Source organism: Leptodactylus fuscus, chromosome 7, assembly GCF_031893055.1.
Source record: "Leptodactylus fuscus isolate aLepFus1 chromosome 7, aLepFus1.hap2, whole genome shotgun sequence".
Taxonomy (NCBI): domain Eukaryota; kingdom Metazoa; phylum Chordata; class Amphibia; order Anura; family Leptodactylidae; genus Leptodactylus; species Leptodactylus fuscus.
The window spans coordinates 146,475,791-146,497,849 of record NC_134271.1 but is presented as its reverse complement, the minus strand read 5'-3'; the positions used below and the strand labels follow the sequence as shown (position 1 = coordinate 146,497,849).

General features: G+C 41.1%; 1 protein-coding gene across 1 annotated transcript; it reads left to right on the top strand.

Annotated features, from left to right (window-relative positions):
• The first annotated feature begins 1,975 nt into the window (after nucleotides 1-1,975).
• On the top strand, nucleotides 1,976-20,908 carry LOC142213426 (Fc receptor-like protein 5). Its single transcript, XM_075281743.1, has 12 exons — nucleotides 1,976-2,006; nucleotides 2,689-2,709; nucleotides 5,064-5,321; nucleotides 5,426-5,686; nucleotides 7,828-8,112; nucleotides 10,797-11,067; nucleotides 11,567-11,595; nucleotides 14,827-14,847; nucleotides 15,704-15,961; nucleotides 16,064-16,114; nucleotides 20,202-20,420; nucleotides 20,838-20,908. Exons 1-12 carry the CDS (start codon nucleotides 1,976-1,978, stop codon nucleotides 20,906-20,908), a joined length of 1,776 nt encoding a protein of 591 aa, XP_075137844.1.
• The last annotated feature ends 1,151 nt before the right edge of the window (nucleotides 20,909-22,059 follow it).

Below are 22,059 nucleotides of genomic sequence, written 5' to 3'. Positions count from 1 at the left end.
GCGTTTACCGAACAGGAAAAATATTTATCTAGCTTTGTAGAGCGGGCGATTTCGGACACAGGGATACCTAACATGTATATGTTTCACAGTTTTTAACTACTTTTATATGTGTTCTAGGGAAAGGGGGGTGATTTGAATTTTTAATCCTTTTTATTTGTTTTTATTTTTTTTTTAAACTTTTTTTTTGCATTTATTAGACCTCCCAGGGGTATTGACATGGGTGGGCGGTGTCGCGGATTGTCAGAGCGGTGGGGGTCAGCAAACATGGCTGCTCTGGAGCGTTACAGAGCGCCTCCTGGAGTATCGTTAAGGTGAGGGGCAAAGTGGTAAAGTATATGTATATGTGAGTGTGTGGGGTTAGGGGCGAGGCTGCAGAGGGCAATATGAATTTTGTGGCTTGCTATGGTCCAAAGTGTGTGAGATTGCAGAGATGGTGGTGTGAGTTTGGGTTTTGTGGGGTTCCTGGCACAAACGTATGTGCGCTATTGTGACGAAAAGTAGCCTATTGCGCAATCGGGTGTATTAACTATGTTTGTGGAAAATTTCAGCCAAATCGGTCGAGCGGGTTTTGCGTGATTGAGGAACAAACATCCGAACATCCAAACACACACAAACTCACAAACCCACAAACTTTCACATTTATAATATTAATAGGATTATCTACAATATCCTAATAGTATCTAATAAGCTTTCCTATTATAAGAGTTATATATATATATATATATATATATATATATATATATATATATATATATATAAATTTTAATAAAAATCCTCATAGTTGTCTGTATAAGTAGTAGATGAGTAGGGTTGAGCCAATCTTGAAATGTCAGGATCGTTTTTAAAATCCGATTTCTGATCATATTCCATTCGAACCCAATTCCGATCCCAATGCAAGACAATGGGATTTTTTTAATAATCGAAGATTGGATTTTAAAAACGATCCTATTCACTACACATCATGGAGTCTAAAAATTGAACTCTTTAATTGTTAGACTCCACGCTGTGTAGTGATTGAAAAAAAATAAAAAATCTTCTGGCTACTTGTCGCCCCTGGTGTCCACTTACCTGCACACATAGCTGCCGCTGCTCCGGTCCATTCTTGCTCCTGTTCTCGTTCATCTTCTTGCTGATCTTCTCGCCTCGCTGCCCACGCCTCCCAGGTTAGTGTTACAGACCTATGAAGAAGGCTGGGCTTGTGGCTTAGGAGAGTGTGGGCGGGTAAATGGTGGGGGTACCCCTCCCAGTACCCACCCACACTCTCCAAAGCCACAATCCCTGCCTTCTTCCTAGGTCCGTAACGCTAACCTGGTAGGCGGGGGCAGTGAGGCGAGAACAGCAAGAACTGGACCAGTGATCTGTGCAGGTAAGTGTTGAATGAATGGATGCAGCCGGCGCGCTGGGGGTTAAGCTGTGTGTTGGCTGCATCCATTAATCCTTGAGACCTAGCTAACAATATTGGCCAGTAGCAAAGCATTGTGGAAAATAACCTCCGAACGATCCTGCCTAAAAAGATCGGGATCGGAATTCCAATCGCAATCGTGAAATTTACTCAATCGCCGATCGGAATCCGATCTTTTCCAATCCCGATCGCTCAACCCTACAGATGAGTCTTTTAATAGGAATCATATAGAATGTTCATTTAGACATTGGTTTCATATCTATAGAGGTGGTAGTGGGTTACCGTGTGTTGGTATTATCTGAGTACTATATGACTATTGGGCCTATGTAGGACTATATTATTTGTGCACTACAAAGACGTGCAAGGTCTTATGCCAAATGAAGCCGGCCTACTACCATTCAGTTATGTAACTCACATGGCATCATCCAAGCCAAGGCCGGCCCTGATAACACACTTCGCGGTAAACCACACGTCTGTTTTTGTCGCACAGTAACTATTTCACAATCCCCTTTCCTTCCTTCTTGAATATGCTGGAAGAAAAAACAACTTCTCCTGTTATTTTCTCCATCCATCATGTCCTTAGAGATGTCCGTGTTATTGCTCTGTAAGTACAATGATGAGAATGTCTGCAGATAATTATATAGATGTTAGATTTAGGAGACGTCTTGTTATATTTCTACTTATATCAATGTAGATTATTATTAATGAATATTTGAAGGCAGAGGGGCAACTTCCCAGACTTTATAAAATCTTGTATATAAGTGACAAAGCATATGTAAACAGCTTGTGTGTTTTTGTTTGTGACTATTTCATTTTCACTTGGTTTTTTAGAGGTGTCACAGCTGGCATATCGGCAGGACCTTGTGCCCCTCCCCTCTGTTCACGGTGAAGGTGGATAGACGCGTCACCCGCTGAATATCTAACACATGCACACCGCAAGCGGTGTCTGGCCATTCTGGTGATACGTCACACAGGTCATCTTGGGGTTATCAAGGTTCTGCTCATATGTTTAACTTTATTCAATAAAGCTGTGGCCGACCTCCACTATTTATCCAACATTGGTGTCAGAGTCTTCATTACTTATTAATAAGTGGACATCCGGAAGGAAGGGGTTTTGTTATATGCATTAGTACGGTCAGTCTAAGAGATAAGTCTATTAGGTTCTAGTAATAATCTATTAGTTATACATTTACTCTAAAGGCGACCCTAACCTGTAATATCCTCCAATGTAGAAATGTACCAGGACTATATTATATCTGATAACTCTTCTTCTATTCTGTTTATAGGGCTGGTTCTCATACAAGAAGGTAAGTGGCCAGATCTGTCCTTTCATGCTTTATCCTATAAAATTGACCCTTATATACAGAAAATAGTGATGTCACTTGTGTCACACACTCGGAGGTTTATTCCATGTTCTGGTTATTATAGGATTTATTATTCATGTATTAACTTTGGCTGAGTGAGCTTTGTGAGATTTGTTTCTTAAGGTCCAACTGCCAATTATGTTTTGGACTGAACTTGTTTGATCTGAACTGGTAGTGTTATTAATATATTATGGGATCTCTTCAGTCCCCATAGCATAATAAGAAGAGGACCAAGAGAGATGTGGAAACATAATAAACTCTGATGCTCACCTTCCCTTTCCACCATCTGGCTCACCACCATGGACCTCTTCAATCACTCTTTTGACCTCACAGGTGACATCCTGGGCCCAGGAGAACCACTGTGATCGGGCCTTACCAATCACATTGGTCACACTGATGCTTTGATGCATGTATAGGTTTGAGCGATCGTGTTCGGAAAAGATCGGATTCCGATCGGTGATCGAGAAAGTTTCAAGATCGCAATCGGAATTTCGAACACAATCTTTTTAGGTGGGATCAAGATTGGTAGTATTTCCCACAATGCTTTTCTTAGCCTTCACACTGAGTATATAGTGTATACTCAGTGTGAAGGCTCCGCTACGGTTCCATAGTAATGAATGGAAGCAGCTGGCATACAGCCTTAACCCTCTGCGCGCCGGCTGCCTCCATTCATTCTAATGGGAGACTAAACTAACATCTCTAATAGCTACTTACCTGCAGAGATGGCTGCTCCAGTCCCGGTGTTCTTCTTCGTCTCGCTGCCGCTTCACACTGCTCTTCTCGCCTCGCTGCTCCACCTCCCAGGTTAGTGTTTAAAGAGCTAGGAAGGCGGGGCTTGTGGCTTAAGAGAGTGTGGGTGGGTACAGGGCGGGGAGATGTGACGTCTCCTCTCTCAGTAGCCACCCACACTCTCCTAACCCGCCCACACTCTCCTAACCTGGGAAGCAAGGGGCAGTGAGGCGAGAAGAGCAACGTGGAGTGGCAGCGATGCGAAGAAGAACACCGGAGCAGCCATCTCTGCAGGTAAGTGGACACCGGGGGGGGGGGACTAACTATTACTAATTCACTATCGTGGATTCTAACAATTAAAGCTTTCAATTGATAGATTCCATGCTGTATAGTGAACAGGATTGCTTTTAAAATCCGATCTTCGATTAATAAAAAAAATCCCATTGACTTGCATTGTGATCGGAATTGGGATCGGGTTCGAATGAAAAATTATCAGGAATCGGATTTTAAAATCGATCCTGAAAAGTCAAGATCGCCTCAACCCTATGCATGTATAATTAAGTTAGTGCACCTGTTAGGGTCACAGGACCCCCAGAGCTTATGTTGTTGTAGTTTCAAATTAAATAACAGGCCAAGATTGGCTACAGCCATCCTTAGCCTGGAGAACCACAAAGACACAGATGGTGGTGTATCAAAATGGATTCTGTTTAATGGTGGCTAAAACAACAGTATATATCACATGGCATAGACAGAACAGGATTGGCTAGTATAATTAGGATAGCATCTATTGGTGGAGAAGTTTATAACAATAGCCCTGATGCATATCTATTGGATAAGAAACTGGAGAGAGGTCACCCCCCCCCCCCCCGAAGGGCTAGCTTAAGTCTAAAATGGAGTCTGTGAGCTCATGGTATGGTGACCGCATGGTGACCGCATGGTGGCCGCATGGTCTCACAAAATGGCAGCCATCAGCACATGTCTCAAATACACACCCTAGATGTCTATCTCATGGTATTCTAAAGACAATAGACATCCTTGTTGGAGGCAATTAGCTTAATTACCCTTCTCTTGTCCCTTTATCTTAAAAGGGGTCTTTCGTCTTTGATCTTCTCCTAACCATGCCCCTGGTCCAGCCAAGCTGTCTCCATTTTAATTAGCTTAGCCAGTTCAAGTAATTTCGGCCCTCACTTTATGTAATTTATCATAAGATATTGTTAGCCCCCCACACACCCCATGTGACTGTTGTGGCCCAGGTTACCAGAAGAGGACAAAAGAGGACCACAATGGATCCCAGGAAAGTAGAGTGTTCATTATTTTTCTACACCACCTCTGAAGAGACCCCCAGAGTATAATGGTGATTCAAGGGTGGAGAACCACAGTACTTGACTTAGTGATCATTATGGGGTCGGTGAATTATAAGCATCGAGAAGCTAGTTGAGTGTTGGCCATTGACTGTAGTTTCTGAGTTAACAAAAAGTTATGACATGTTTTTGTAGTTTCTTCTGTAATGAAAGTTAGATGATTGCTTTGCATCTACAATTCCACTTATGGTATAGGATGTCTTATAGGATCCACCATCAGACCTGCGGTAACCTTCACTCCAGACTACAAGAAGATCTTTACATCAGAGCAGATAACAATGACCTGTGATGTGGGATCTACCTTAGCAGAGGGGATGGATTATATATGGTACAGAGACAGCAAGCAAGTATACAATGGAAAATCCTATATAATACAGGAGGCTGAAACATCAGACAGTGGAAGTTACCAATGTCAGAGCAGACCTGGAGAAATAAGTGACCCCGCTAGACTGGATGTTAGTAATGGTGAGTAAATCTACCGGATCATAAATATACAGACAAGGTAACAAGTTGTATCACACACAGACTGATAACAGATCATATATGTCACCATATCCTATATATTACAGATTATGTCATCCTGCAGACCCCTCTATATGTCTATGAAGGAGATGACATATATATAAGATGTCACCACTATCCTGGATACCAAGAAGAACAGACAAGATTTTACAAAGATAACAGCGTCATTACAGATTGGTCAGATACTGCAGAATATTATATTAGAGATGTAACCAAGATGACTGCCGGGAGATACAGATGTGAAAAAATAGTCAATTATTATTTATCAAGTTCCCAAAATGAAGATGAAGTTTCTGTAATGGTTGAAGGTAAAGTCAAAATAAATATATATGAATTATTTGTTCAGTAATTTTACAAAAATAATAAAATATTGTCTGACAAGTCCTTAGCCATTATTACTGGGTGACGATAAGTTCACATGTGACAAATATAACACAGACTATAAGGTACAATTTCTACAACCTGAAAATCAATGATAGGCGAATGGCAAATTATCAACCTCACAGCATGCTCTACATGTTGCATACAGCTCTGGACCAAAGTTTTAGGGAGCTGTTGAAAGAATGTTTCGGAATAAGAATAATTTCAGAAATAGAAATGTTAATAGTTTATTTTTGCCATTAAGTGAATGAAGAAAAGAGAAACAAATCCCATCAGTTTTTGGTGTGACCTTTGCCCTTTGAAGGAGGGGTCAGAGAAATCAAGATATGGCACTCACAAAGCCCTGATCTCAACATCATCCAGTCTGTCTGGGATTACACAAAGAGACAGAAGGATTGGAGTTTTTCTCAGTCTGTGGCTCAGAAAACTTCTTCCCTGGATATCACTAGTTAAAGGGGTTTTACAGGATTTTTTTTTCTTGTTAAATAAAGGTCTGAGTGCTATTAATGGGTTAAAAGTACACCCATATATCTTTAGTAGTGTTTTGAGTGATTTCTGGTTTGTCTGGGAGTTCCTGAAATCTTCTGCATTTGTTTACCAGGTGTAGCTTCCTGCTCTGAAGCTACTTATATACCTTCCCCACTACCTCCCTCTTACTGCTCCCCCCTTTCTCTCTCACTCCGTTATTCCCTCCTTCTCTGTCTCCCTAGCTAAGTTATCCCGCCAACTACTAGACCTCACAAGTAGATAACTAAGCCCACCCCCCACCACATCATACTTACCTATCTACCGCTCTGGGAGACAGCTCCTCCTTTTCACTATGCACAGGCTGAAGTCAGTTCTCTTTCTCGCTCCTAGCTTGTGCACAGACTGGAAGTACTTGTGAGGGCTGTGCAGTAGAGTTGGACTGCATCTCTACTGCGCATGACTCACAGGTACCTGCAGACTGCTCAAGCATTGGAAGAGAGGAAGAGGGGAGGAGCTGTTCCCGTACAGGAAGGTGCGTATGTATTGATGGCATTGGGGGAGGGAGGCAGAGAACTGCCTTAGCATTTTATCTTGGACAACTCCTCTAAGGAGAACTTTCTTCTACCTTTGCCACATTAACATAGAGAAAAGGTTGTTTTTTTTTGTTTTTTTTTGTCTGTAGGTCTTCTAAATATATTCTTTGGATGGAAATTGCTTCAGAAATTGACAAACAAGTTGTACAATACTATTTGTAGGTTGTGTCACCTAATGGGACAAGGGAGTAACTTGCATCAAAAACACATTTTGATTCTCCCTTCTGTGTCTGAAATAATGTAATACCTCTTTGTTAATTTTTATTATTTTTTTTTTTGTACTATATTTATATTTGCATGAGTCAAAAATGTATCACAGTTGTTAAGCCGTCTGTTAAAATGTGGGTAGTAGAGATGAGCGAGTAGTACTCGATCGAGTAGGTTTTCGATCGAATACTACGGTATTCGAAATACTCGTACTCGATCGAGTACCACTCGCTATTCGAATGGAAAAGTTCGATGCAGAACCAGCATTGATTGGCCAAATGCTATACAGTCGGCCAATCAACACTGGTTCTTCTCTTACCTTTAGAAGTCTTCTCCGTGCAGCTTCCCCGCAGCGTCTTCCGGCTCTGAATTCACTCTGCCAGGCATCGGGCCTGGGCAGAGCCGACTGCGCATGCCCGCTTGTAGTGCGGGCATGCGCAATCGGCTCTGCCCAGGCCCGAGTGAATTCAGAGCCGGAAGATGCTGCGGGGAAGCTGCACGGAGAAGACTGCTCAGAGGATCCAGCCTGACCCTCACTCGTGGACTTGGTAAGTGTAATTTGATCGAACGTTGCCTACCCCTGAAACGAGCATTTTCCCCCCATAGACTATAAAAGCGTTCGATATTCGATTCGAGTAGTCGAATATTGAGCGGCTACTCGAAACGAATATCGAATCTCAAACATTTTACTGTTCGCTCATCTCTAGTGGGTAGTAATTGTGATGTCAAAAAGTTACCACCTTCAAATAAAACTATGCAGTATTATTCTGTATATTATTATCAGTTTGATGTTTTTCTAGATCTGTTCACGACCCCAACAATATCAGTGACCCCACAACCAGTTATTACTACAGATAAGATGACCCTGACATGTCAGACAAGTCTCCCCCCTTCTCCCAGACACAATACACAACTGCGGATTGCTTTCTACAGAGAAGGAGGGATTGTTCAGGGATTTGGTGTCAGTGATACCTATGAAGTCTACAATGTCCAGCTGGAGGATTCTGGGAAATATTCATGTGAGGTGGGAACTACAGATGGCAGAGTAAGGAAGAGAAGTGCAGAGAGAATAATCCAGATAGAAGGTGAGAATAGCTATATAGCAACTAGAGATAAGAAAACCAATTTGAATCTAACTAAATTTTGGGTTTGTCACCTATAAATTATTATATTGTGGGGTCTGAACAATAAGGGTAGGCCAGGGGGCAGTGCAACAACATAATAAACCACCATACTCACTTTGCCCCACCTCTCCTTGGCATCCTTTTCCAGACTCTTCTGGCCTCCTGGTTGACTTTGCATGCCCAGGTCTAATGCCGATGTCATCATGATGTTGGTGATGCCCATATGACCGCTGTGTGTGATATGAGCCATGAGGCCAGAAGAAGCTGGAAGAGAAAGTTGGGGAACTACCAAACTCTAGGAAGATGCCTAGGAGAGGTGAGGCGAGGTGAGTATCATGGTTAATAATGTTTCCGCACCTCCCCTGGACCTCCTCTTGTAATACTCTGGGGTCTAAACTCCAGACTATAATAATTGCACTTCCGGTTTAGCCCAAATCTAACTGGAGGACCAAACCTCACAAATAGCTGTTGAAATGAACCTTGACAGACTCTCCACCTTCAAAAAGACATGACTTTTAAATGTCACCATTCACAGAGCCATATGAGCACTTAAATTTAGAGGGACAAATAACACTTCATATTATTATCATTAAAATTCCATCCAATGTACTTGGATGATAGAAAAAAAAAACCTACATTGTATGACTTTATTACTACAAAATATATATATATATATATATATATATATATATATATATATATATATGTAGCCAAAATGACATGCCATGCAAATTCAATAGGTCGTTATGATTCCAAAAACACAAAATTTCTATATATTTTTTTTTTATTTTTATTTTAACCTTCTAACTTTTTACGGGGCCAAATGTACTTTTTTATTTATACCATTTTGAGAAATATGAGATGTTTTCATAACTTTTTATTCCATGAGATGTGAAATTGCAATAAACAAAATAAAACCAAAATACAGGGGTTCAGCTTTTTTAATTTTTTTTTCACAGTATGGCGATCACTGTATGGGAAAATTTTTTTAAAGTTTTTAGACCAGGTGTTTTAGGATACAGGGATACCTAACATGTAGGTGTTTCACATTATTTATGTATTTTTCTATGTGTTCTAGGGAAAGGGGGGGGGGGATTTGAACTTTTAATGCTTTTTAATTTTTTCTATATTTTTCTTAACTTGATCACTATTTGACCACTTTTACAATGAACTTCAATGAATTGTGAAATTGCGGGGTTTCTATTACGCAATGCATAGAACAGCCTGTAAAATAAGTAATACAGTGACAATTCTGGGAACCTTCAGTAGGCTCCTAGCTGCCTTGACAATGGATCACCTCTCCCATATCTCCATCATGCTATCATAAAAACGCCACTTAGGTCAGCTTTAAATGAGGCATTCGGGGGGAGGTTAATTCCCATTATCATTGTGGGCATTATTTACCAGGTGTCCACTGTATAATAAAGCGGAGACCCAGTGTTAGGATCAGATCTCGCAGGTTCCCATCACAGCGCACAGGATGTCTGGAGTCTAAGTCCAGTTTTCGGCCCACTGAGCATGCTCAGGCATTTTGGAACCGCTCAGAGGCTAAGTGCCATTCTCTCTCTACTGAGCATGCTCGGACCCTTTGGAGACGCTCTGAGGCTAAGTCTCATTTTCACCCTTCTGAGCATGCTCAGACTTTTTTGAGACGTTCTGAGGCTAAGTCCCTTTCCACTCGTACTGGGCATGCCCAGTGAGATTATGGCCACTGCCCTGTGGGCGGGGACTTGCCTTTAAATGGTGTGAGCCAACGCCCGCCGGGTGCTCACACTTTGACCATTACATTGAGACAGAGAGGTCAGGGAAAGGTTCCTGTTAAAACTAGGTTGCCAGTTCCGGTATGCTAGGTAGGATTCCTGGGTACTGCTGGTAGGGAACTGAATGGCCTATTTGCTCTGTCCAGTAGTATTGTAGCTCCTAAGCTGTTGTGGAGCCCTTTTGTGTTGCTGACAGGGGTGGCGGTTAAACCCTGGCAGCCTTTGCCGCAGCCACTCACACTGAAGCTGCACAATACTGTTACCCAGTGAAGCTAACTGGAGTCAACCTAAATTGCAGCCAGTTCATACAAGAGCTGCACAACACTGTTACCCAGTGGAGTCAACTGGTGTAAACCTATTGCAGCCTGTTCATATTGGTGCCGCACAACATCACTGCCAGTGCAGTCAACTGGTGGTTCGCTTTTCAGGCACACGGCCGCCCCTTCCCCTGGGGCTTGTGGACATCATTGCAGTGTTCTGCAGTTTAGCAGTTCTGTTAATTATTATTTTATATATACACACAGAACCGTAACACCCAGCCTTTATTGCAGATGTCGGCAAGGTGGTTAATTAACAACATTTATAAGTACAGAGGCTTTAGGTTCTCTTTTTGATATTTGTATCCAAGTAATAACTTCAGGATAGTCCATTAATATTAGAACCACTTCAGGTCTTATTAGCCTCATTTCCCTTCTGTAGAACTGACTTTCACTCTGAAAAATCTGCTGTATCCATAACAAGACAGATGGAGGTCACATGACCTATCAAAATAAGCCTATAGAGAGAGACAGAGGGGAGGGGTTTGACTGAGCAGAAGGAGAGATAGTAGCAGGAAGAGATTGAAGTGTAATACTAGCTTTTAATAGGACCTTCCTTCTTTTCTAGAGCTCTTCTCTCCTCCAGTGTTGAAGATATCTCCACAGTTCATCCATGAAGGTGATAACATGACTCTAAGATGTAATACAAATCTTAATGAACATAGGAATAAAGACCTACAGTATGCCTTCTACAGAGATGGGAGGAAGATTCAGGGATTCAACTCTGATAATAAATATGAAGTTCAGTTCATTCAGGAGGAACATTCTGGGAACTATTCATGTGAGATAGACACCAAACAGCAAGATAAAGAAGAGGAGTCAGACACTTCATGTACAAGGTAAGTAGTGTCTATAATCATGTATATCCTGAATAACTATTCTCCGTTGATGCCAGAGATCCTCCTTAGAAAGAGTTAATAGAATGTAGGTAATAGGTTACTGGCACCCTAAAATGGTACAATTGAAACATACAGACTATATATTTCTCAAACTCATAATGCACTTTATTTAAAAATATTACTTTTGTACCTAAAAAACACCTCTAATCCTGCCACTAGATGTCTCCCTGTATCAAATTTGCTGTTCACTTCCTGTCACTAGGGAAATTCCGTCCTTAGTTATATTTAGCATCAAGATGGATTTGAGCGTGAGCGAAGGGAGGAGGGGCTGATTTCTCCTCACAGTCTCTAAATGTCTGCAGACAGTTTTCCTTATCTGTACACTGTAGACACTGAGAGTATTCTGCATCTTCCACAATATAAGGAGAGTATTATATGTACTTCTATATACTTGTGACTAGGTGTATTAAAATAAACTTCATGTAAATGTTTGTTGCAGGTCACACAAAGTATACACAGCAGAATATTGTACATCTGACATTATCTACATGTATATTTGTAGCTGCTGTGCTATTTTTCTTCCATCGTATACAATGGATGAAGTCTATGGAGTCAACAGGCCATTGTACGATATAACAAGATAACAATATTCAGCAGCATTTTCAATCCATCTTCCTACATCTTAGGATATACTGCCGTATACTGTGTGTATTCTATGTATCCACTGCCTGCCAGCTGCATTCATTACCTAAGGATAAGACATTATACAATTTGCTACTGCTGTGCTGAGTATCCTTATGTTATAAATAAATCATCAAAATTATTTGACTTCATTTTGTCTTGATATTCAGAAAAAATAAAAACATCGAGAAAAAAGATCTCAACTTCTGAACATACAGATATATTCACATTTTACTGATCTCTAGCTTCTCATTAAAGAGATTTACTGACTCAAATGTATTTCTTTATACTGATGACTGATCCTTGGGGTTAAACACGCAGTACCCGCGCAGATCAGCTATTGTAGCGTCCTAGAAGTCCTGACAGTGTCATATTTAAAAGAAAGAGTCCTAGGAGCCCTGACAGTTTCATACACTATTTATTTTAGGTAGAGTCCTAGGAGCCCTGACAGTATTATACACTATGTATTATAGATAGGTTCCTAGGAGCCCTGACAGTGTCATACACTATGTATTATAGGTAGAGTCCTAGGAGCCCTGACAGTGTTATACATTATGTTTTATAGATAGAAAAAGAAAATTCTGTCCAATTCTGTTTTTCACTCTATGCTTTGAATCATGCTGAGAATTAGCGAAGTGCATAGAAGTAAAGAAGGTTTAGTGTATAGAATGGAAATCTGCATGTAATGAGGCTGCTGCACCTTTTCAGTGAGATTCCAGGCAGACATGTTTATCTCCTATATTACCCATACACAGGTGATAAGTGCTATATTGATAGGTGACCTCCACCAAATATCAGAACTTGGTGCCCCAGTCCACAGTTGTTCCCCAACTGAAAGTACTAGTACTGGGAGGAATTAGAATAAAGGTATGGTCAAGAAGTCTCGGTTGTATCAGTTACTATCTGCCTGTAGTTTTATTTCAAGGATATATATTTCTTGTAGTTAAATGCCTGGATAATGCACAGGGATGGTACAGTATAATGTATGAGCTTCTACAAGGCACATCTGTTATTCCTGACCTGTATTATAAATAATCTAGCAGGTTTATTTAGACACTCATATTGTTATTCAATAGTTTATAGAACTAGTAGTTGGTTACTATGTGTTGGTGTTATTAGAGTACAGTTTGGTCATATATATACTTGTCTGGCACTGCTACTGGGTCACTGTACAGCATATTATTTTGCTGTGCATGTAGACAATACAGTATTGCAATGTTATCATATAGCAAATGACATTTCATGGTAAACCACACTTCTATATTTATAACACTGGAGCTATTTTATATTGTCTTTCCTTCCTTGATGTATTCAGAACAAGATACAGTAAAAACATCTTGCCTTGTTAGTCTTGGCAGCATTGTCTCTATCCACCATGTCCACAGAGACTTCTCCATTATTACTCTGTAAGTACAATGATCTTTTTGTATTTAGGTCTCCAACTTATGTGAACTCTAGGGTTGAGCTGATCTTGACTTTTCAGGATCGATTTTAAAATCCGATTTCCAATCATTTTTCATTCGAACCCGATCTCGATCCCAATTCCGATCCCAATGCAAGTCAATGGGATTTTTTTATTAATCGGAGATCAGATTTTAAAAGCAATCCTATTCATTATACAGCATGGAATCTAACAATTGTTAGAATCCACGCTGTGTAGTGAATCACTAAGTAGCCAGAGGATTTTTTTTTAATCCTCTGGCTACTTAGTCCCCCCTGGTGTCCACTTACCTCCAGAGATGGCTGGTCCACTGCTCTTCGCTTCGCTGCCGGTCCAGCTGCCGTCTTCTCCGCCTCGCTGCCCCCTCCCTGCCAGGTTAGGAGAGTGTGGGCGGGTTAGGAGAGTGTGGGTGGGTACTGGGAGGGGAGACATCACGTCTCCCCGCCCTGTACCTGCCCACACTCTCCTAACTTGGCAGGGAGGGGGGCAGCGAGTAGAAGAAGACGACAGCTGGACCGGCAGCGAAGCGAAGAGCAGCGGACCAGCCATCTCTGGAGGTAAGTGGACACCAGGGGGGACTAAGTAGCCAGAGTATTAGCCTGGCGGACCAGTCATCTCTGGAGGTAAGTAGCTTTAGTCTCCCATTAGAATGAATGGAGGCAGCCGGCGCGCAGGGGGTTAAGGCTGTGTGCCGGCTGCTTACATTCATTCCTATGGAACCGCAGCGGAGCCTTCACACTGAGTATACACTATATACTCAGTGTGAAGGCATTGTGGGAAAAGATCACCGATCTCGATCCCACATAAACAGATCGTGTTCGGAATTCCGATCGCAATCGTGAAATTTTCTCGATCGCCGATCGGAATCTAATTTTTTCCGAACACGATCGCTCAACCCTAGTGAACTCTAGTAAGGTGTTCAAAAATGTCATGTAATGGGTATATACCAGGTATCATACAAGGCTGATACAACAAGTCTCCCATTATGTGTCCCTTTATACGGCTCTCCACAATGTGCATGTAACGTCAGTAATTGTTACATTATGAGACTGCATATATAATGTTATATGGAGATGTGTTATGTATATCCTAGGTAATGGGAGAATTTTACACAGATTGGCAAATTAGTAGACCTGTTTCCCAAGAATAAAGATGGAGAAGAGAGCAGATTATAGCTAGAAATAGCTTTATGCCACACAGTTCTCTCTGGTACAGTCCTTGTAGTTGTTGAGAGGGAGTAGAGCGGGATTATACAATACAATGGCTGCCAATGAGCTGTGAGTTCTCTGATAAGTCAAACCATGACAGTATTTCCCAAAACCGGTCCATCGATAGTGTGCAGTGACTGTCTGCTGTCCATGACTCTAGTTGATCACGTATACACACTGCCCCATGTCCAACTTCCAGGTCATTATTGTAACAGGCCCATCTGCAATGACTGAGCTGTAGGACCTGCTGCATGTGTGGACACTTGGTCTATAGGGCCTCAGTGGTATGAGAGGTCCATTGGGGTACAATAATAATCTATTAGTTATACATTTACTCTAAAGGTGACCCTAACCTGTAATATCCTCCAATGTAGAAATGTACCAGGACTATATTATATCTGATAACTCTTCTTCTATTCTTTTTTATAGGGCTGGTTCTCATACAAGAAGGTAAGTGACCAGATATGTCCCTCCACGCTAAAATTAACCTCTACATCTATAAAATATTGATGTCACTTGTGTCACAAAACCCACTGTGGAGGATTATTTTATGTCCTGGGTGTTTTAAATATCCATATGTCAAAATTTAGGTAAAGGTACAGGTAGACTACCTCAAACTAGATCAGTTTGGTATAAGCATTCCTATACAGATGTACATAGGATAGGATTTGCTCCTCCAACTTTCTTAAATGGTAAAATGTGAGTGTCAAAAAGACCCTGTCATACACCAATAGACCTTATCTAATAACAGTGATAGGTTATGGCAGCACTTGTGTCAAGGTCGGCACTTCAGGCATATTTTCTCAGTCTGGGGCTTCCTGATGTGGAAAACCCTTCTGCTCCGGGTAATTCTTCTCTCTCATAGACCATGGAAACAGTTGGAGGGTAGAAAACATTAAAGGGGAAATCATAAGACATGTCGCCCTAGTATCCAAGCTGTAGGCTAGTCTACTCAAAGGACGGCAATTATTTGTGCAATTTGTTTTTGCACCTTGAAGCAAGATATGGCAGCTGAACATGGGAAAATGGGTGTTGGTCCATTTCAACAAGGCTGGACAGATTTCCATGGGTTTATGCCACCAAAAGGACTGGACTGTGTGAAGGAACATCATCTCCCCCACTGTAGATCACTCCGAGTACAGTGTCCAGCCAAAAGTCGAATCCATCAGAGAAGAATCTTCTTTATGCAAAAAGTCATGGATATGGATATTTTGGAATTATAACCTGTGCTATAATTGTAGACATAATGACCACGTGCAGGATATTATATGTAAGATTCCTCTGTATGATCCATGATGTCTTATAGGAGCCGCCATCAGACCTGCGGTGACCTTCACTCCAGACTACAAGAAGATCTTTACAACAGAGAAGATAACAATGACCTGTGATGGGGGATCTACTACAGGAGAGGGGATGGACTATATATGGTACAGAGACAGCGAGGAAGTATACAATGGAAAATCCTATATAATACAGAAGGCTGAAACATCACAGAGTGGAAGTTACCAATGTCAGACCAGACCTGGAGAAGTAAGTGACCCCGCTAGACTGGAGGTTAGTAATGGTGAGTAAATCATAAATATACAGACAAGGTAACAAGTTGTATCACACAAGACTGATAAGAGATCATATATGTCTCCTCATCTTATATCATTGTATATTACAGGTGCGGTTATCCTGCAGACCCCTCTATATGTCTATGAAGGAGATGAGATACGTATAAGATGTCACCAGCGTAATAAATACCAAGGAAGTCAGACAATATTTTACAAATATAACAAAATCATTAGAGACTGGGAAGATAATGAAGAATTTTATATTAGCATTGTAAACATGACGACTGCCGGGACATACAGATGTATAAAAGGAATCTATTATAATAGACAATATAACCAGTATATAGATGAAATTTCTGTATCCATTGAAGGTAAATCCAGGATCACATATAGATGAGTTATTTGAGCAGCAGAACAGTAAGATTGTCTGATAAGTCAGCCGCCATTATTACTTGGATAAGGTCAGATCCTCCCAACATATGGAAGTTTAGAGTTAGAACCCAGAATGAAGTCAATGTACAACAGTGTCCAATACTTAGATGCAATTTTTTGACCTAAGGGTTGTCGTCTCTCCATATGTCTTGTAGCTCCACTTCTTCCAGCAACCTTCCAAATTGCATCAAATTTTCTTGGTCACCCCAATGGCCACTTTCTAATCTGCCCTTATTAAAATCTATTACCGCATTGGAATCAGACATAATAATAATTGGCACCTTTAGCAACGTAGTTAATTTCTCCAACACTACAGTAAGGTGTGGGGGTACGTACATAATTTAAAGGGAGTCTGTCAGCAGGAAAATCAGTATTAAACTAATGACAGTGCCTTGTAAAGCTGCTTCTACACAATCCGAAGATAGCTTTCTTATTCTACAGTATCATTTTATTGTCATGTAGATTAGATTAAAAGGGGCCTTAGGGGCAATTCTTCTCATTCTGGGGCATAACTTTCCACTCTAGATAACCAACCCTAACCGCAGAGTAAATGGGCAAACCCAAAAAGATTTGTTTTTTCCGGTGTTAGAATGAAGCAAATCCCTGGTTCAGATAGAACTGGAAAGGAAATTATTATTCTCGAGAGAGTCTCTTCAGATCTGGAGTAACCAACCAGAGGGATCACTAACAGGTATAACTGTGATGGGTCCGTTGTTGTCATCTATGGAGTCTCAGCTGATCTACCAGAGATGGAACATTCTCCAGTATTGCAGTGTCAATTGCATAACTTTATATACCAAATAGCATTTAATGACTGTACAACAGGATGTAAAGTAAGATCAATGTGCAGGAAGGAGTTAAGTAATGTTTGGTATGGACATGTTTCTTCCATCAAAGTCTTCTCCACAGTCTCATATTGAATGTAACCATGAGTAGTCACTGTGATAGCAAAATCATCAAAAATGGAACGTCACACGATAGATTGTGCTTCAAAAATTTTTTTTAGTGTTTTATTAAGTGTTTCAAGTAGAGCTTTAGGTGAAACGTTTTTCGGTGCATACAAGCACCTTCATCAGACTCTACAAGAAGAGGGAATACATACAAGTGAGAAACAAGTGCACATGATACACAATATATACAACATATGTACATTTCAGGGCCCAGATATAAAGAGGCAGGGAATACGATGGTGGATTTCCACATACTAGTAGAACTACTTCGGACGTTCAGAATACAGAAAAATGGAGGCATAACTGAGTGACAGGTAATGAGGTATAAAATGAACTGTAATAAGCAATAATAAACTTCATGGAAAAGATGATCTAGATATCTGATTCTTTAATCCTGAAGACTGATTGTCAGATTAAGGTACAAATACAGGAAAATCAACCTAGAGTAGTAAACAGACGTATAATCAATACCTTGACTGAGGGGTAGAGCAATATACACGGTATTTCAACGTATCACCACTGGAGCCACTGGATTCTGTTAATAAACAGGACATCATATCAGTACTGTGGATTAATTATAACCATAGGTGGCAGAGGAGAAGATATAAACCATATATGTAGTTCAGGAAAAGAACCTTGCACTAAATGGTGACGATATGCTGACAATATAATGCTTGGCATGATGCAGAAGCTCGTTGCCTAGGTGACTTACCTCCGCTCGTTCGCCCGCAGGGTCCGCTGGAGACAATACAATTGGTGGTCAGTAGCAAGAGGATGGACGCGGCACAAAGAAATCAGCTGTAGCGCTGTGTGAAAATGGCGCGTACAGCAAGTGCCGGAGGTCCGGTATAAAATGGCCAGGCGGCCAATCAGAAGAATGCCGCGGCGCACGCTCGGAGTGTGTGAGCGACGCGGCCGTGCATTCGGAAACCCGCGCATGCCCAGTGCGTCGCAGTGTTGGGGTGCATGCACACTGAGTAAACACTAGCTTATTCTGAACGTAAAACACGTTCAGAATAAGCGGCGTCTAAAGCAGCTCCATTCATTTCTATGGGAGCGGGGATACAAGCGCTCCCCATAGAAATGAATGGGCTGCTTCTTTCACTCCGTGCAGTCCCATTGAAGTGAATGGGAAGTGCCGGCGTGTACGCTCCGGCATGAGCAGAGCTTGCCGTATACTGGCACTTCCCATTCACTTCAATGGGACTGCACGGAGTGAAAGAAGCAGCCCATTCATTTCTATGGGGAGCGCTCGTATCCCCGCTCCCATAGAAATGAATGGAGCTGCTTTAGACGCCGCTTATTCTGAACGTGTTTTACGTTCAGAATAAGCTAGCGTTTACTCAGTGTGAATTCACCCTTGGATTGCGATAGCCGGCACTGTGGCGCATGCGCGGAAAGGCAGAGCTCCGTGTAGAGCGTCCGTCTGCAGCAGTATTCAAAGGAAGAGATGGAATAATGTATAGAGAGCGGCCCCTAGTGGCTGGGGGATAAAATGACAGGTAATCAACCTTGCTACCGAGTAGATAAATAATGACCAATTGTGGGATACATAAGGGAACAGAGGTGCAAATGTATATCATATGGAGAAAAAGAGAAACAAAGTGAAAGAGAATAAAGATGAAATTTAAGTAGTGAAGTGCAGATAAGATAGAAAGAGTAAAGAACTTGTTCATAAGAGAAAATAAAAAAATGAGAATAAAAGTAAAAAGAAAAAAGAAAATATGAAAAAATGAAAAAAATGAAAAAAATAAAGATTAAAAAATTAAAAAATTGAAAAATTTGATTCTACTGTGACCATGGTATGCCAATTAACAAAAGGATACTTTTATGATTGCGGACCCTGGAGGGTGGATTGGCTGCCTGGCCATTTTATACCGGACCTCCGGCACTTGCTGTACGCGCCATTTTCACACAGCGCTACAGCTGATTTCTTTGTGCCGCGTCCATCCTCTTGCTACTGACCACCAATTGTATTGTCTCCAGCGGACCCTGCGGGCGAACGAGCGGAGGTAAGTCACCTAGGCAACGAGCTTCTGCATCATGCCAAGCATTATATTGTCAGCATATCGTCACCATTTAGTGCAAGGTTCTTTTCCTGAACTACATATATGGTTTATATCTTCTCCTCTGCCACCTATGGTTATAATTAATCCACAGTACTGATATGATGTCCTGTTTATTAACAGAATCCAGTGGCTCCAGTGGTGATACGTTGAAATACCGTGTATATTGCTCTACCCCTCAGTCAAGGTATTGATTATACGTCTGTTTACTACTCTAGGTTGATTTTCCTGTATTTGTACCTTAATCTGACAATCAGTCTTCAGGATTAAAGAATCAGATATCTAGATCATCTTTTCCATGAAGTTTATTATTGCTTATTACAGTTCATTTTATACCTCATTACCTGTCACTCAGTTATGCCTCCATTTTTCTGTATTCTGAACGTCCGAAGTAGTTCTACTAGTATGTGGAAATCCACCATCGTATTCCCTGCCTCTTTATATCTGGGCCCTGAAATGTACATATGTTGTATATATTGTGTATCATGTGCACTTGTTTCTCACTTGTATGTATTCCCTCTTCTTGTAGAGTCTGATGAAGGTGCTTGTATGCACCGAAAAACGTTTCACCTAAAGCTCTACTTGAAACACTTAATAAAACACTAAAAAAAAATTTTGAAGCACAATCTATCGTGTGACGTTCCATTTTTGATGATCAAGCTGGGTTGGGACCCTACGCTCACACTATTACCACATCTCCTACTGCAGCCCTCTTACCTGTGATAGCAAAATGTTACGACTGTCTATTACCATTACCCAGTATTATTCTGTATATTAATATCACTTTCTTCCTTTTCTAGATCTGTTCACGGCTCCAACAATCTCAGTGACCCCACAACCAGTTATTACTACAGATAAGATGGCCCTGACATGTCAGACAAGTCTCCCTCCTCCTCCCAGACACAATACACAACTGCGGATTGCTTTCTACAGAGAAGGAGGGATTGTTCAGGGATTTGGTGTCAGTGATACCTATGAAGTCTACAATGTACAGATGGAGGATTCTGGGAAATATTCATGTGAGGTGGAAACTACAGATGGCAGAGTAAGGAAGAGAAGTGCAGAGAGAATAATCCAGATAGGAGGTGAGTATAGACAATGGTCATGTATAGACATCTTACATAGTAACATGTGGAGTTTCCTACATCATGTAAAGAGACAATGTTTGTTGTTTCACCATCTTCTCGGATCCTGTAAATTCTGTTTTTGATATATTTTTCCTTCTATCTCTTTCATCACTATTAGAGTTATTTTCACATGTGAATATTTTTGTGATCAGTAACCTAACGTTTGAAGGAGATCCCATGGCCCTGACATGTGACACGACTCTTAGTCCATACAGACCGACCACAAGACTGGAGTTTGCTTTCTATAGAGATGGACGGAAGGTTCAGGATTTTTCTTCATCTAATACATATGAGGTTCCGTCTGCTCAGCTGGAGGATTCTGCGAATTATTCGTGTCAAGTAAGACCCTCAAATGTCACATCCATGAGGAGAAGTTCTGAGTTTTGTGTTACTATACAAGGTAGGTATTCAAGAATTCACTGTAGCCATAAAATACAAGTCATATTCTGTAAATCATGAAAATACATTTTCAGTCATCAAAAATAAGCCTGATCCCATCTCATGTCCAAGTTTCAGCTATTGTCAGCTATGTTTAGAAGCAGAATAGGGGATCCACAAATGATCGAAGAATCAGTCATGTTCCACCACACCTAACCATACATATCCCACCATCCATATTTAGATTTCCTGTTCTAAACATTTAACTTATAATATTTAATATATTTCTAGCCAGAGCTGTAAGTTGGGGCTGCCAGGCCCCACTGCAAAATCTCAAATAACTAAAAAAAATGAATAAATGCAACAGGGTCTGCATTATCTACCTCCTTTCAGTCCCTTTGTCCAAGTTATAATTTGATTGTCAAATAAATCTAAAGTTCTCTACCTGTGGAGATAAGCGTTAACTATACCGCCAGTGGCAAGGGGTTAAATAATAATACTAAATGTGTTGCTGTTCCCCAATAACGAATAATTTTTGGACCACTTGCAAAATATATTGCATCTTCCCATACCAATGTGTATGTATAAACACTGGGAGGCATTGGCTCCTAAATGGAATAAGTTTTTGAATTTTAAAAAGCATAAAAAATCCATCAGTCATTGTGTTTTTAGACAGACTGTTACCTTCACCTACCACTAGAGATGAGCGAGTAGTATTCGATCGAGTAGGTATTCGATCGAATACTACGGTATTCAAAATACTCGTACTCGATTGAATACTACTCGCTATTCGAATGGAAAAATTTGATGCAGAACCAGCGTTGATTGGCCGAATGCTGTACAGTCAGCCAATCGACGCTGGTTCTTCTCCTACCTTTAGAAGTCTTCTCTGCACAGCGTCCCCTGTGGCGTCTTCCGGCTCTGAATTCTTTGACTGTAAGCGGCCATTTTCTTGTAGTACGGACATGCGCAGTCGGCTCTGCCCAGGACCGGTGCCTAGCAGAGTGAATTCAGAGCCGGAAGACGCGGAAGATATTCGATATTCGTTTCGAGTAGCCCCTCAATATTCGACTACTCAAATCGAATATCGAATCCTATTATAGTCTATTGGGGAAAAATGCTCGTTTCAGGGGTAGGCAACATTCGATCAAAC